Source organism: Pyxicephalus adspersus, chromosome 2 (assembly GCF_032062135.1).
Source record: "Pyxicephalus adspersus chromosome 2, UCB_Pads_2.0, whole genome shotgun sequence".
Lineage (NCBI taxonomy): Eukaryota > Metazoa > Chordata > Amphibia > Anura > Pyxicephalidae > Pyxicephalus > Pyxicephalus adspersus.
The window spans coordinates 16,775,858-16,788,624 of NC_092859.1; the positions used below are offsets into that span (position 1 = coordinate 16,775,858).

The 12,767-nt window shown below is 38.2% G+C and overlaps 1 protein-coding gene across 3 annotated transcripts in view; it reads left to right on the top strand.

Moving 5' to 3' along the window:
• The window catches only part of ADGRL1 (adhesion G protein-coupled receptor L1), a 255,377-nt gene that overhangs the window by 108,975 nt on the left and 133,635 nt on the right, over positions 1–12,767 (top strand). For all 3 annotated transcript variants that reach the window (XM_072399701.1, XM_072399700.1, XM_072399702.1), the window contains exon 2: positions 4,791–4,922. In XM_072399701.1, coding sequence (XP_072255802.1) covers positions 4,853–4,922 — 70 coding nt within the window. In that variant the 5' untranslated portion in view covers positions 4,791–4,852. The remainder of the gene's footprint in view (positions 1–4,790; positions 4,923–12,767) is intronic.

Consider the following 12,767-nt stretch of genomic DNA (forward strand, 5'->3'; position numbering starts at 1 on the left):
TTAAAAAAATAAGGATTGGATCTTAAAAAATGTTCAATCCCTGGCACTGGTTATCTAAAGTCAATGTGCAATTACCCCAAGAATAATGATTATATATGTATGTTTTTTCTCCGCCCCTTTGGTCATGGGTAGAGCTATTGATTGTTTCCAGTGTTGAGTAATACATGCTCTCAGTTTACTAATAATGCAACCTTTAATAGAAAAGGTCATTGGTCTTAGCTCAGTTCAAAGTAAAAACAACCATCAAAAATACAAAACAGCTAATGGCAATAGCTACAATATTTCAGCCACATAAAACAACTCTTAGGCTGTGTATGCAAGAAAAAAAAGTTTTCCCTGAGACGAACAGTCTGGCTCGTCTTGGGAAAAATTCTGACGTGTACAGCAGTCTCCCAACATTGTTCATTGATCCATCTTGGTTAATCAATGAATGGCAGATCAGGAGAGACCACTGTGCATTTTAATAGAGAAAAGCACAACAGGGTGCCGCTCAATTATCCTCCCCCCATCCCCTTTCCATTGAACAGAGCAGAGTTGTGTGTACAGTGCTCATTCATTCATCTGTCAATGAAAACGATCAGCGACAATTATCCTACGTGTGTACATAGCCTAAAGAGTCTTCTTATTCAATACACACTATTGGTCACCCTGACAGCTATTTATATGATAAATATCCTATTCTCCAGCAATTCCAATATTCCATAAGCAGAGTCCGGACAATGGACTCGTCATCTAACTCTCCAATGACCAATGTCTCCCCTTTGGGTTCTCACCTACAGCCCTTTTCTATGAGAAAATTATCCAGCCTTTGACACCACTTTATAAATGAATTGGCATAAAAGTCCTTATTCAAGTGAATTCATGTGAAGAGTACTTCAACGGTTCCATGGTTGGACTCTCACATATATTAGAATTGATGTTTTATTTGTTGGTCCAATACTTTCATTTAACAACAATGCCCAGGTCACCAATTGGACTTTTCTTGTAATTCAAATGCATGGTGTAGCAAATAGATTCTAAATTAGAAATAAAATAAAATAAAAGCATGGTTAGTTAAAAAGAAGCAAAGTAACAATATTCCTGTTGTTATGCCTATCTTTCTGTCCAGGATGAGATATCTAGCTAGGCTTTGCTAGCTTTTGTCTACTAACTAACCAGTAAAGTTTTTTTTTTTTGCCTAAGTGGTCTTCCATATGTAATACAATATGGCATCATATGCACTTATGAATAACATTAACCTATATCATCACATCACCCTTTCAGATATTAATAGGAAATAGCACCTCCTCGGAAAGAAAAATTACCACCACTTTGCGCTGATAGAACACCATACAAATGCTGTAGAGAGTTTCACAGATTCTCAAATCCTGACAACAACTAGAATAAGAATGACACTAATAACTCTCCCATTTACTTTCTCTTTACCATATAATATTCCTTTTGTTACTTGCTGAAGACTTTAAAAGCACCCACTGCATTTTCTGCAAGATTACAAAGTTCATATTTAGGAACTGAACATATATCATTGAAAGAACGGTCCAATAAAAGGAATAACATTCCATTGGTATATTGTCTCTTGGCTTTTCTGATTCTGACACTTGATCAATGGTGACACATGGATTCATACATATGGATTTTCTGACACACCATCCTGGGGAAAGGTGAGGAGTCATTTATCTTAGCGCTACAAGTTCCTATAACAGATGTGAAAAGACTCGCTTTTAGTAAAATTCACTAAAATACATTTTTTATAGTAAATCATTTAGTATCCTGTATTGGGTGATATAAGTACAGAATGCATTGCATATAATATGAATATTTGCAGAGATATAAGAGTAGAATGCAACATATAGGGTTCAGACATTCCCTCAAATAGTCCTTGGTGGAGAATCTTCAATGTTCATGTGTTTCAATGGCAGTAATTGATTGTCATCAAAGGGAATGTCAGATTCCTTGCTTTATAAATAGAGCCCATGGAAAATGAATTTTCTGTATTGACTGATATAAATGCAGAGTGTGGTGTCTATAGTAAAAATATAAGCAATTAAAGCACTGTATATAATATATAACTCTCTATTAAGAAAATGTGTTATACCCTGTGCATTTTGTATCTGTATTACTATTATTATAAGTAATATTACTAATATTCATAAGTGCTGAGTGTGGTGTCTACGGTATAAATATCCCGTATTGAGTGATATAAGCACAGAATGCTATATAATGTATATAATATGAATATTACATATTGAGTATATTGACCATATAATGTGAATAATCTGTATTACGTGATATAAGCACAGAATGCAAAATATTTAATGTGAATGATCTGTATTGAGTGATATAGGAGCAAAATGCAATGTATATATTATGAATATTCCATATTAACTGCTATATAATGTGAATAATATGAATATTCCATACTGAGTATATTAACCATATAATGTGAATATTCTGTATTGATTGATAAAGAAGCAGAATGCAATGCATATAATATTGATTAGTGATATTATCACAGATTGTGCTGTGTATAGTTAACAATATTCAATATTAAGTGATATAAGTACAGGATGCAATGTAAATAATGTGAATATTCGTTATTGACTGATACGGAGGCAGAGTGCAGTGTGGATAGCATAAATATTCTGTATTTAGTGATTCAAGACCAGAAAGTAATGTATTTACTGTGAATATTTTGTATTGAGTGATTGAGTACATTGTCATATATATATATATTATATACTGTAAATATTCTGTATTGAAGGATATAGGAGTATAGTGCAATGCATTGCATGTATATAAAATGGAAGGATTGCAGAATACAGCATGTAGCACACGTGAAGAAGACAATACGCATATAGAATGTGCAAAGTGTTTTAGTGCTGTGCTTGGAGTGTGCTTGATACTCATAATAGCTGAGATTTGCAACCAAATGTGGAAGAGGGATGAGGAAAGGTGTGTGTGAGAGAGAGAGCGTGCCAGGATTAATAAAGAAGAGGGGGAGGGAAGGTATGAACATACAGGAAATGTAGAGAATGTGAGTGATATTAGAGGAGGAGAAAGAAATGGACAGACTGGGAATATAAAGGAGACAATGACGTAAGACGATAGATAGATAGATAGATAGATAGATAGATAGATATGGTTTTTTGAACAATTAAACATAAAACAGAGCCTGTACTGAATAGCTCAGAACATTCACAATCACAACAGAAAATATCACAAAGCATACAGGCAAGAAGCATTACACAATGGTCAGAGAATATATAACTCATACAAGGTTCAATATACAAAGCTTTAATACAGGGTTATGGGTTAAGTTTAGAGATCTTTATTTCAAATACAACATCAAGTGGCTGTAATTTCTAAACCTTATTGAACTCACTTGTGTTACTTTTGTACAAAATAAGGATTTTTATCCTGGAGTGTTGACTTTGTGAATTCTTTGATCTCTGGTGAGTCTTTGGTACAGAATGTACAGAGCACTCTCAGCATTCACAGATTATCAATCATATCCCAATGCCAATCACAATGCACACAGTATACACAACCCAAAAAAATACAATATATGCAGAATACACTGTCTAAAATGTACAATGCACATATCATACCCAACCCACAATGTGCAATGTATACAGTCAATTTACCATTCAAAATATACACTAAAAACAGCATACACAACGCAAAATTTACACTGCACAAAACATACAATGTACACATTCCCATTTCCATTGTTGCAGGACCAAATCTGTGTGAACAGATGGATTTATCGGTAAAGCAATATTCCCCATGAGATAGATTACCCCTCATTTCCTGTCCAGGTGGCAAGTGTTAGACACAGCATGAACAGAAATCTCCTCTATAGAGACACAGACGGAAAGTACAACATGACAAAAGTCGGGAAACTAACGTGCATTTACTAAAGCGAACTATGCCACAGTCAATGGAGCTATACAATAGAATGCTCAACTGCAAAGATCTAAATGACTAACTGAGCAGAATATGAAACCTTTGTGTGTACATTCCTGAGAAATTACTCTTTCTGGTGGGCTATTGTAGTTTGGGATGTAAGCCCCTCTTGTCCTTTTCTCAACGATTTTATATCTGAGATAGGGAGTTGTATAAAATAAATGTGTGGTTTAACTGATAAAAGTGTCTGTGTTGCTCTAGACCAACTTTTCTCAACCTTTTTACCCCTGAGGAACCCTTGAAATAATATTCAGGCTTTGCTAAAATTAATTTATCAGGGGTACAAAGGTCATTGGTCTCATCCTTCTCACTCTGCCAAGTGGGGATGGACCCGGAATTATGCAGACACTGGCATCAATGGGAGGTCAATCAGTCAAAGCTCAAGGAACCCCCAACAACCTCCGGAGGAACCCTAGGATTTCATGGAATGATAATGAGAATGGCAGCTGTAGACCATGTGCCCAAACTTTAAAGTACTGAAAAAAAGGATGAAAAAAAATATATCTAACTTACATATATTATACCTTGATTGGGAAAATCTTCACAACAGTCCCTCCATAACACTGTTATATTACTTTTTTTATGCTCTGGATCACCAGAACCCAAGCAATTCAATTCCATCTATACTCCATCATGAGTTACATCTGACTGTGAAGTCTATGACTTTGGTTTGACAAGACATTGCGTTTACAGATGACCCCCAAACTTCTTCCACCTCCTCTTCCACCAAACATTCCAATCCAGTATTGTTACCTTTCAGCTTGTGTTTCAGGTTTTCCTTGTCCAATAAATGATCAATAATTATTTTTCTTGTGTTTTTACAGTGCTCCAGTTGGTGCGGTGATGTTACAGTGGAGTGCTCACTCACAGGGCTGTGTTGAGCGGTATGGCGGGGGCCTGGCTGGTTTTGTGGGGTGTCTGTTCAGCCGCCATATTGTTGATGTCTTCTACTCAAGGTGAGATACCCCTGCTCCTGGATTTCTGTTCCTAAATCTTTTTATTTGTCTGTCTTCGTTTGTTTTTCACTCTGCCCAAGGTGTTTTCATATCTGCCCAAGGCTCCCATTGATGTCCACTAAAATACCAAATATCAAGCTTATAATTAGAATAAATGTTGGCACTAGCAATTAATTATGAAATGAAGAGTCCCATGTGAATCATTAGGATAGAGTGCCATTAACATTCTTTCCACAAAATGGCCGCCTGCAGACTGAGAATGAAATGCTTCCCGTCTGACCTTTATTTAATGAGATGGTATTCTGTTAGCCATAGCAAGGAATGAAACCTATTCACCACAGACTGTGAGGCCCCAGACCACTGCTGCAATGGTTTCTGTAACTCAAATACAAGATGAAAGAGACAAAATGTGAGCAAGCAGTAACACACAAATGTCAGCAGTGAGAAGAAAGAGTTGATATCAGATTATTCCCACAAATGCTTTTGTGACCAATATTACACTCCTTTACCACTTCCCATAATTTAATTTACATAAACACGTTGACCTTATTAAAGGATCATATCCAAATGCTTTTGATTTTGTGACATTGGATGCTTCTCTTTTTCTACAAAAGCAGCTCAACGGAGGTTGATGCAGCTTTAAAGGAGAGTAAATCCAGGTCATGAAGAGGTCAACTGCAGGTCAAATGAATTTAGAGACTTCTCAAATGCACTTGGCCATTGACACCGGAGCAAAGTCTGATAACTATAAGTTTTTAGCTAGTGAGACAGTAAACAGAACAAGATAAATATCAGGGAAGGTATATACATTGCAAGTAGGCCGTGCTCACTAAAATTGTTAATTAAAGTCTAAAGCTTAAATATGTACACAAAACTGGCTTCATTAGTGTGTTAGTTGTTTTTTAAATGTCCAATCAAAGGTTTGGAGTGTTAAAAGAACTTAGCCAAAAGGTTCATAGCTTCCCCTCCTGCTGTTTGTTGAGTTTAAAATGGACATATCAGCCATTATATTATAAAAGTTCCAGAATATATATTTACTATATTTTTGGTCCTCTGCTGCAGTGTACCACTTCTGGTCATTGTCAGTTATCTGCAGATGCACCCACAGCCTCACCATATGTTCATTACCATTTAACTTGTACCATAGAGAACACCAAATATTTGTACCAATACCATCACCACTGCCTGCTGGACCCCAATTGCACATCAGTGCCATCACACTGACCAAACAAACCTGCCAAACTTGCACCTGAAGTGTGGGAGGGTGGGAATCTTTCCTTTCTTCATCCAAGCTTCTAGTGCAGTAATTTTCAACCAGAGTTGCTCCAGAAGTTGCTAGGGGTTCTTCAAACTTTGGCTGATTTGGCCATGTTCTAAAGCCTAAATAGTTCCGATGCCAACACCACTTGGTCAAGCCAGCTGTATGACTCCAATGACAAAGATTTTTTTCTAGCCACCACTGTAAGTGGAGGCTTGCCTTCTACTGGCTACCAATTTTAGAGGCTTTTTTCCCATTGATCCCTGAATTGGTTTCAGTAGGGGTTCCCTAAAACCTCAAGATTTTTTTAGAGGTTCCTCAGGTGTTTAAAAATTGAGAAAGGCCGTTCCACTGTCTTGCTCTCCTTGCACACTTGACACGCCTGAGCTCCACCCGTGGCCCCACATTCCCCCAATACACGCACTGCCTTTTTCATATACTAGAACATTTTTCTTTTCCCCTCCCATGGCTCCCCTGTAAATACCATTTTACCAATACCAACAATGATGTTGTCCCTACACCTATTTTTTTTCTCTTTTACCTTCAAACCTATATTTCTTAGTAAAGTATAGTACTGCTTGGGGTGCCCAGATCACAGGACTAAATCAACATAATAACTATTCTTTTGTCAAGTGTAACTGTTAAAGCATATTTATTTTATCTATGTATTTAGTATGTATTGAATGTGGAGCAAAGTGGTGTACAAAGAGCGGGAGCTCAAAAGTTTCTATACTGTTCTTTGGCTTATGAAGTCAACCCTTCTCTTTCTCGTTCTTTTTTGCAACCCCTCCTCTTCTTCCCCTCCATCTTCCCTCTATTCTCAGAAGTTAATCACTCCACAGAAGGCTAATTAACACCTAATTAATTCATGGATCTCTCTAACCTGGGAGTCAGGAACACTCAACATTTACTGGCAGATAAATAAATTGGGATTTTTCTGCCAATTTTTAGTCCTTAATTCCTGTAAAATAACAAAAAAGAAACTTTTTTTTCCTCCTGGGTTGAGAATTATTTTTTATAAGCATCAAGCAAAAAACAGTTACTTGTTATCTAAGGTCATCTAGAGGTCTAGTAGAAAATCCTCAAAGTTGTGGTAATGTAATACAAAACTACATAAGTTACTAACATCGAGGAGAAATTTTACTGAAAGTATAAAAAATCAGAAAGGTGTGAAAAGGTTTCCAATTTTGAAAGGAGTTTACTGAGACTGAGTTGTTGGGGAAAGCAACCTCATGCAAAGATTGTCATTAAAAGAGAAAGTGAGGGAAGGGTCAAAATCCTGACACCAAACCAAAAGTGGTGGGTAAACTATCCAATGGTGTCCCTGGTGACAAGTGTCTTACATAAGGATTCCTTTAACTTTATGAAGGTTTCATCTCATTTACTATTTTGTTTCAATCCTTCCTTACAATATCCATAACTTAAAAAAATTCTATAAACACTCCTATAGCTCATACAGGTTGCAGTTCAATTTTTTTATCAGAGAAAAGGTCCACCTTACAGTAGAGCTAAACCCAAAAAAACAAAAAGCCACTAGGAGGTAGAACTTTTTGGAATTCTCCCCTGTTCCTGGTGGCTTTTTGGCTTTGGCGTACTCTGCATGGCATATGAAGCATGCAGTTTATAGCCCGAAACTATTCTAGGCAGTGCTACGATTAGATCCAGGTGCCTCGGACTTTGTAACATCAGTGGCCACCTGATGACCAAAGAGGACTGCTGTGTAATTTGGAGACTCAGTGCAAACATAGCAACTGTAGTGGTGAGGAAAAGGAAAGGTAAACTTGTGCTATATTGTGCCGATATTGGCAAATGTTCACCTTCACCAACAAGAGCTTGGGTTCACTTTAAAGAAGGGCAGAAAAGTGTGATAAATTGCGAACACTTCCCCTTACTTACCTCCCCCCTTTGTGTGAGTAAACTTTTTCTGTACTTGACAAGAGTAGGTACAAGGTTTAGTGAGATGTACTGTGTATATATATATATATATATATATATATATATATATATATATATAGTTTTTTTCATTAATATTTATTTTGCCTATGTAGTGAAATCTTTGGAAAATCAAGAACAATATGGGGCTTTTTTCTGAAAATCTTACATACAGTAATTATTTTCTGCAGGTGAACCTTGAATCTCCAGATTCAAGTGTTAATGACAATGATCTATTCACCACCAGAGAATGTTTGGTGAAAGTCACATTTACTGCCTTATAAAAGGACCACTGTCACCATAGTATAATGTTATATTTCCTTATGAATGTTAGCATTTTCTTCAGAGTTATATATTGGCTCTGACAGGGTCAGCGTGTAAGGACAGGGCAGCCTGGGACATCTGTCAGTGCGGTTGCCTTCAGTGTTCATATGCTTCCACCCACAACACATATACAAGTGTATTTAATAAAGCAGTACAAAGGCAGTGTCCAGAAATGTATTTTTTTTTCACATAAAAATCAAAAGGTATTAATTATCACAGTGTTGAAGTTCATGAACCAAACTTTTGAAATCATATGTGAAGCAACTAATGGCTACAGAAGTGAAGTTTGGCTAATTTCAACCACTCTTTCAACCGCTAATATTCAGCCATATGGGAGTGGTTGGGAACTATATTGTGCATTGCATTCATGTTGTGGCAGAGTTCCTGGTGTTGGCAAGTAGCTTATGGCCACCCTTAAGCTTCCAGCTGCTTCCATTGAATTTAATGGAGATGTGCTCCAACCATTTGAACGAGGTTGTCTTGTGGTTGCGTTGCGTTATAGAAGATTGGATATGAACCAAAATCCATTGCTGTGCAATGAATTGTACCACAACCATACATAACCTCAACAAATGGTACCTGGGGCGTATATAGGCGCCCTGGAGTGGCTATCGCAAGACTTTTCTTGCAACAAAATCTCCCAAAAAATGTTCATATGAAGTATTTTACCATGTTATTTATTGTAAATTACATAATTATGTGAATTTTTTTTTGGCCCAGTTTCCATTTTAACCGATGACTTTATATTATTAGGCATTCAGTGACAGTGTTATAAGGTGTCCATTTTGCATGGAGCAAGATGGTGCAGGATGGGATTCCAGACAGCCCTAATGGATTTGTTTATAATGCACCCGCTGGGTTTTATATTAAAGGGACTCTCTCTCTTTATTCCTACATTATTCTTTGTAATTGTATCATGTAAATATTAAAATAGGAGAAACGTATTGCCCTGTTCTTGTTAAAAGCCGTTATGTAGTTTGCGTGACACTTACAATACGTCACCCTGTATTTCTGCTCTTTTTTCCCATAATATTCTTAAAGCGCACTTCACTCAGAATACATAGATGGAAACTGACGTATCTGCAAACTATACAGTCACTCTTGTACCCACCCATACCATACAGCAGGAGGGTGACTATACAACTTCTTACATCAGCCGGGGGTTTGAAATGGTGCTATCATCCCTGGTCCTCACAATGGTGCCATAATCCCTTGTTCTCGCAATAGTGCCATCATCCCTTGTCCCCACAATGGTGCCATCATCCCTGGTCCTCACAATGGTGCCATCATCCCTTGTCCTCACAATGGTGCGTCCTCACAATGGTGCCATCATCCCTTGTCCTCACAATGGTGCCATCATCCCTTGTTCTTGCAATAGTGCCGTAATCCCTTGTCCTCATAATGGTGCCATCATCCCTGTACCCTGTTGGTCTTCCAGGATCTCAAAGCTAAAGTATGTTGTGATGAAATCAAGTGTGCAATTAAAAAAATTGTGATTGATGTAGTGTTGCACTATTTTGTAAAATTAAAATGGTTCTATTAGCTATTGATTATTTGCTGGGAGGAGAACTGGGTGAGCTGAGCTTCAGAGTCTCTGATGGCAGAGTGGAGCTAAACCATTGAGTCACTGCTGGGAAGGAGAGGGGGGGGGGGGGCATGGTGAGCTAAGCTGCTGAGTTTCTGATGGGGGAGGGGCTTAACTATTGAGTCACTGCTGGAAAAAGGGGAGGATAGTAAGAAGAGCTGCTGAGTCACTTCTGGTAAGGGGAGGCATGGTGAGCTGAGCTGCTCAGTCACTGCCAAGGGCAGAATGAAATTAGCTGGAAGGAAACAACAGGGAGAACTAAACCCTTTATTCTCTTCTAGGAAGGGGAACCATCGTAAGTTAAGTTGTCACTGCTAAGAGGAAGGAGAACAGTGAGCTGAGCCAAAAATTGATTGTTAGAAGAGCAGAGCATGATAAGCACATCTGCTAAGTCTCTGCTGGGGAGACAAACATAGGTGGGGTGAGCTGAGCTGCTGAGTCCATGCTGGACAGAGAAGCAGCATGAGCTAAATTGGTTCCTACTATGGCTTCAGTGTTTTTTCTGTGAAGTTTGAGAATGAATTGCTCTACATTGTCTGCAGCTATAGAGGTGGGCAAAGATTTGATGTAATGCCTGGTCATAGTCACACTTTACGGGCTGGTTCACATCCAGGCTCACACGATACAGCACCTATATTGCATGTATCCTAGTATGCATTGTAGTTGCAGTGTTTCTATTTATTCTTTTTTTTAGGTAGACCTTCCATACAACTAAAAAGTCTGAAAAGTGCAGCCTCACTGAGGTCAATTTATAGGGGAAGCCACACATCAGTACAGAAGAGGTGGAACTAAACAGGATTTCGGCAATATGCGGTTATTTTAGGGTCATGTTATTAAGGAAGACACAATTTTTTCCAATATATATGTGACAGTGACAAAATGGAATATGCTGCGTGTAGTTTTAGACCTGAGGTTAGGATTAACAAATTTTTTAGCATACTACTAATATACTTTTTATTATGTCTTGATACATACCCCCCTAAAATGAAATAGGGGGGTATCTCATGATTCTGTGTATTCTGTGTAGGTATATATATATTTTTTTTTTTTTCTTACATGCTGCTTCTGAAAATAGCTCTCGCAATGCAAGCCAAGCGTGTAGTTCACACCACAAAATGCAATTATTTTATTTTTCCAGAGGTGCACTTGTACGCCGGGCTTACATGTTGCTTCGGGTTGTACAGTGGAATCTTCTGTGTCACCTCTGTGACCCGCAATAATTTCACTTGTGTACCTGTTATGTTGCCTCATTTCTGTTTCACACGGCACAATGCAGACCCGTGCACATGGGCAGAGGTGGACCAAGCCTTGCCGTGCTTTAGTTCTGAGTGGAGAGAAGAAATTGTAATTTAATGGGTTGAAACAGATGTGAGTAGGCTGTACAAGTGTTACCTCATGCGGTGACTTCTAAGCTTTGTTAAGACCCAAGCAGAAAGGTCTCACGCCAGCCTTTACCCAGAATGCCGTGCTGCTAGCAGGATAGAAGATTTGTCCTCCATCCTAAACAAAACATGCATACGTCGTGAAACATGGGCTACGGTGACTGGGGCCTAATTATGCCTTAATTGGGTTCTGGATTACAGTTCAAGATTGGATCTTTCTAATTCATGTTAGAAATAATGATATTCACTGTCAGCTCCTTATACCGCCACATATTTTCCATTAAATGCACAAAGAAATAGATCGGAGTCATTTATCAGCTGTGACAAGCCGACAAGCTGTGTCGATCGCACCATTTAAAGGTGTATATTTAAAGCCTGATTCCAGAATGTTTTTTAAGTTATAGGAGAAATAAAGTAGAACTATCCTATAATTAAAAAAAAATCCACTTACATTTAATTCAGAGCCTTCAATCCCTCCTGAGCTGTCTTGGATTCTGTCCTGCACTGTCCCGAAATCCTCCTTCATCCCGGCGCGGAGGGAGTGCTGGATGCCGCCATCTTATTCTGTCTTCTTTTTCTTATGGCTATATTACCCAATCTTGCCCTGTGCAGACACAACATCGGGTGCCGTTGCCTGCTATAAATCCCACTGCGTGGGATTGGCACTTTTTTACCCATTGCAGGAAAAAGCCCCTTCCAAATCCTGAAGCCTCCTGAGATATGTGACGTGAGTATCCTAGGAACTTTCATGGTATGCACACCACAAACGTTGTTATGGCCCTTCAGGTAATGAAAAATATGTAATTTGGCCCGCAGAGAAAAAATGTTGGACATCCATTATCTAGCATGTTCTTACCCAGCCTTACAGTCCATGGTCCACCATTTTCATTTGTTGAATTACGGTCCTTTTACTCTTGCAGGCTTGGCATCAAACATACACATTACCTAGAGTGGTCTGATAGGGCAAGGTATAAAAAGCATCCTTATGACCCCTCCTACAAGCCATGTTCTGCCTCCATTGCACAAACAACCACAGAAACAAAGTAATAACACCACTGGGCCTAAAATATAAAAACAGAAAAGTTTTAGTTAAAAATACCATTAGCATATTGATGAAGGAGGAAAGGAGGAACCAGGGAAGGCAAAATATTAGCAGATTAAACTTCAGCTTTAAACAAAGTGTGCTTAGCCATAATCAGTTAAATCACTTTGAATCCTCATTAAACTTGAACAACCAACAGAACAATAAAATCACAACAGACTTTTCTTCCATGCATTAGTTAAACTGTATTACAAAAAGGACTAAGGCAACAGAATAATGCAGGGCGTGAGGCATTGGTTAATTAATTTTATAAACCCCAAGC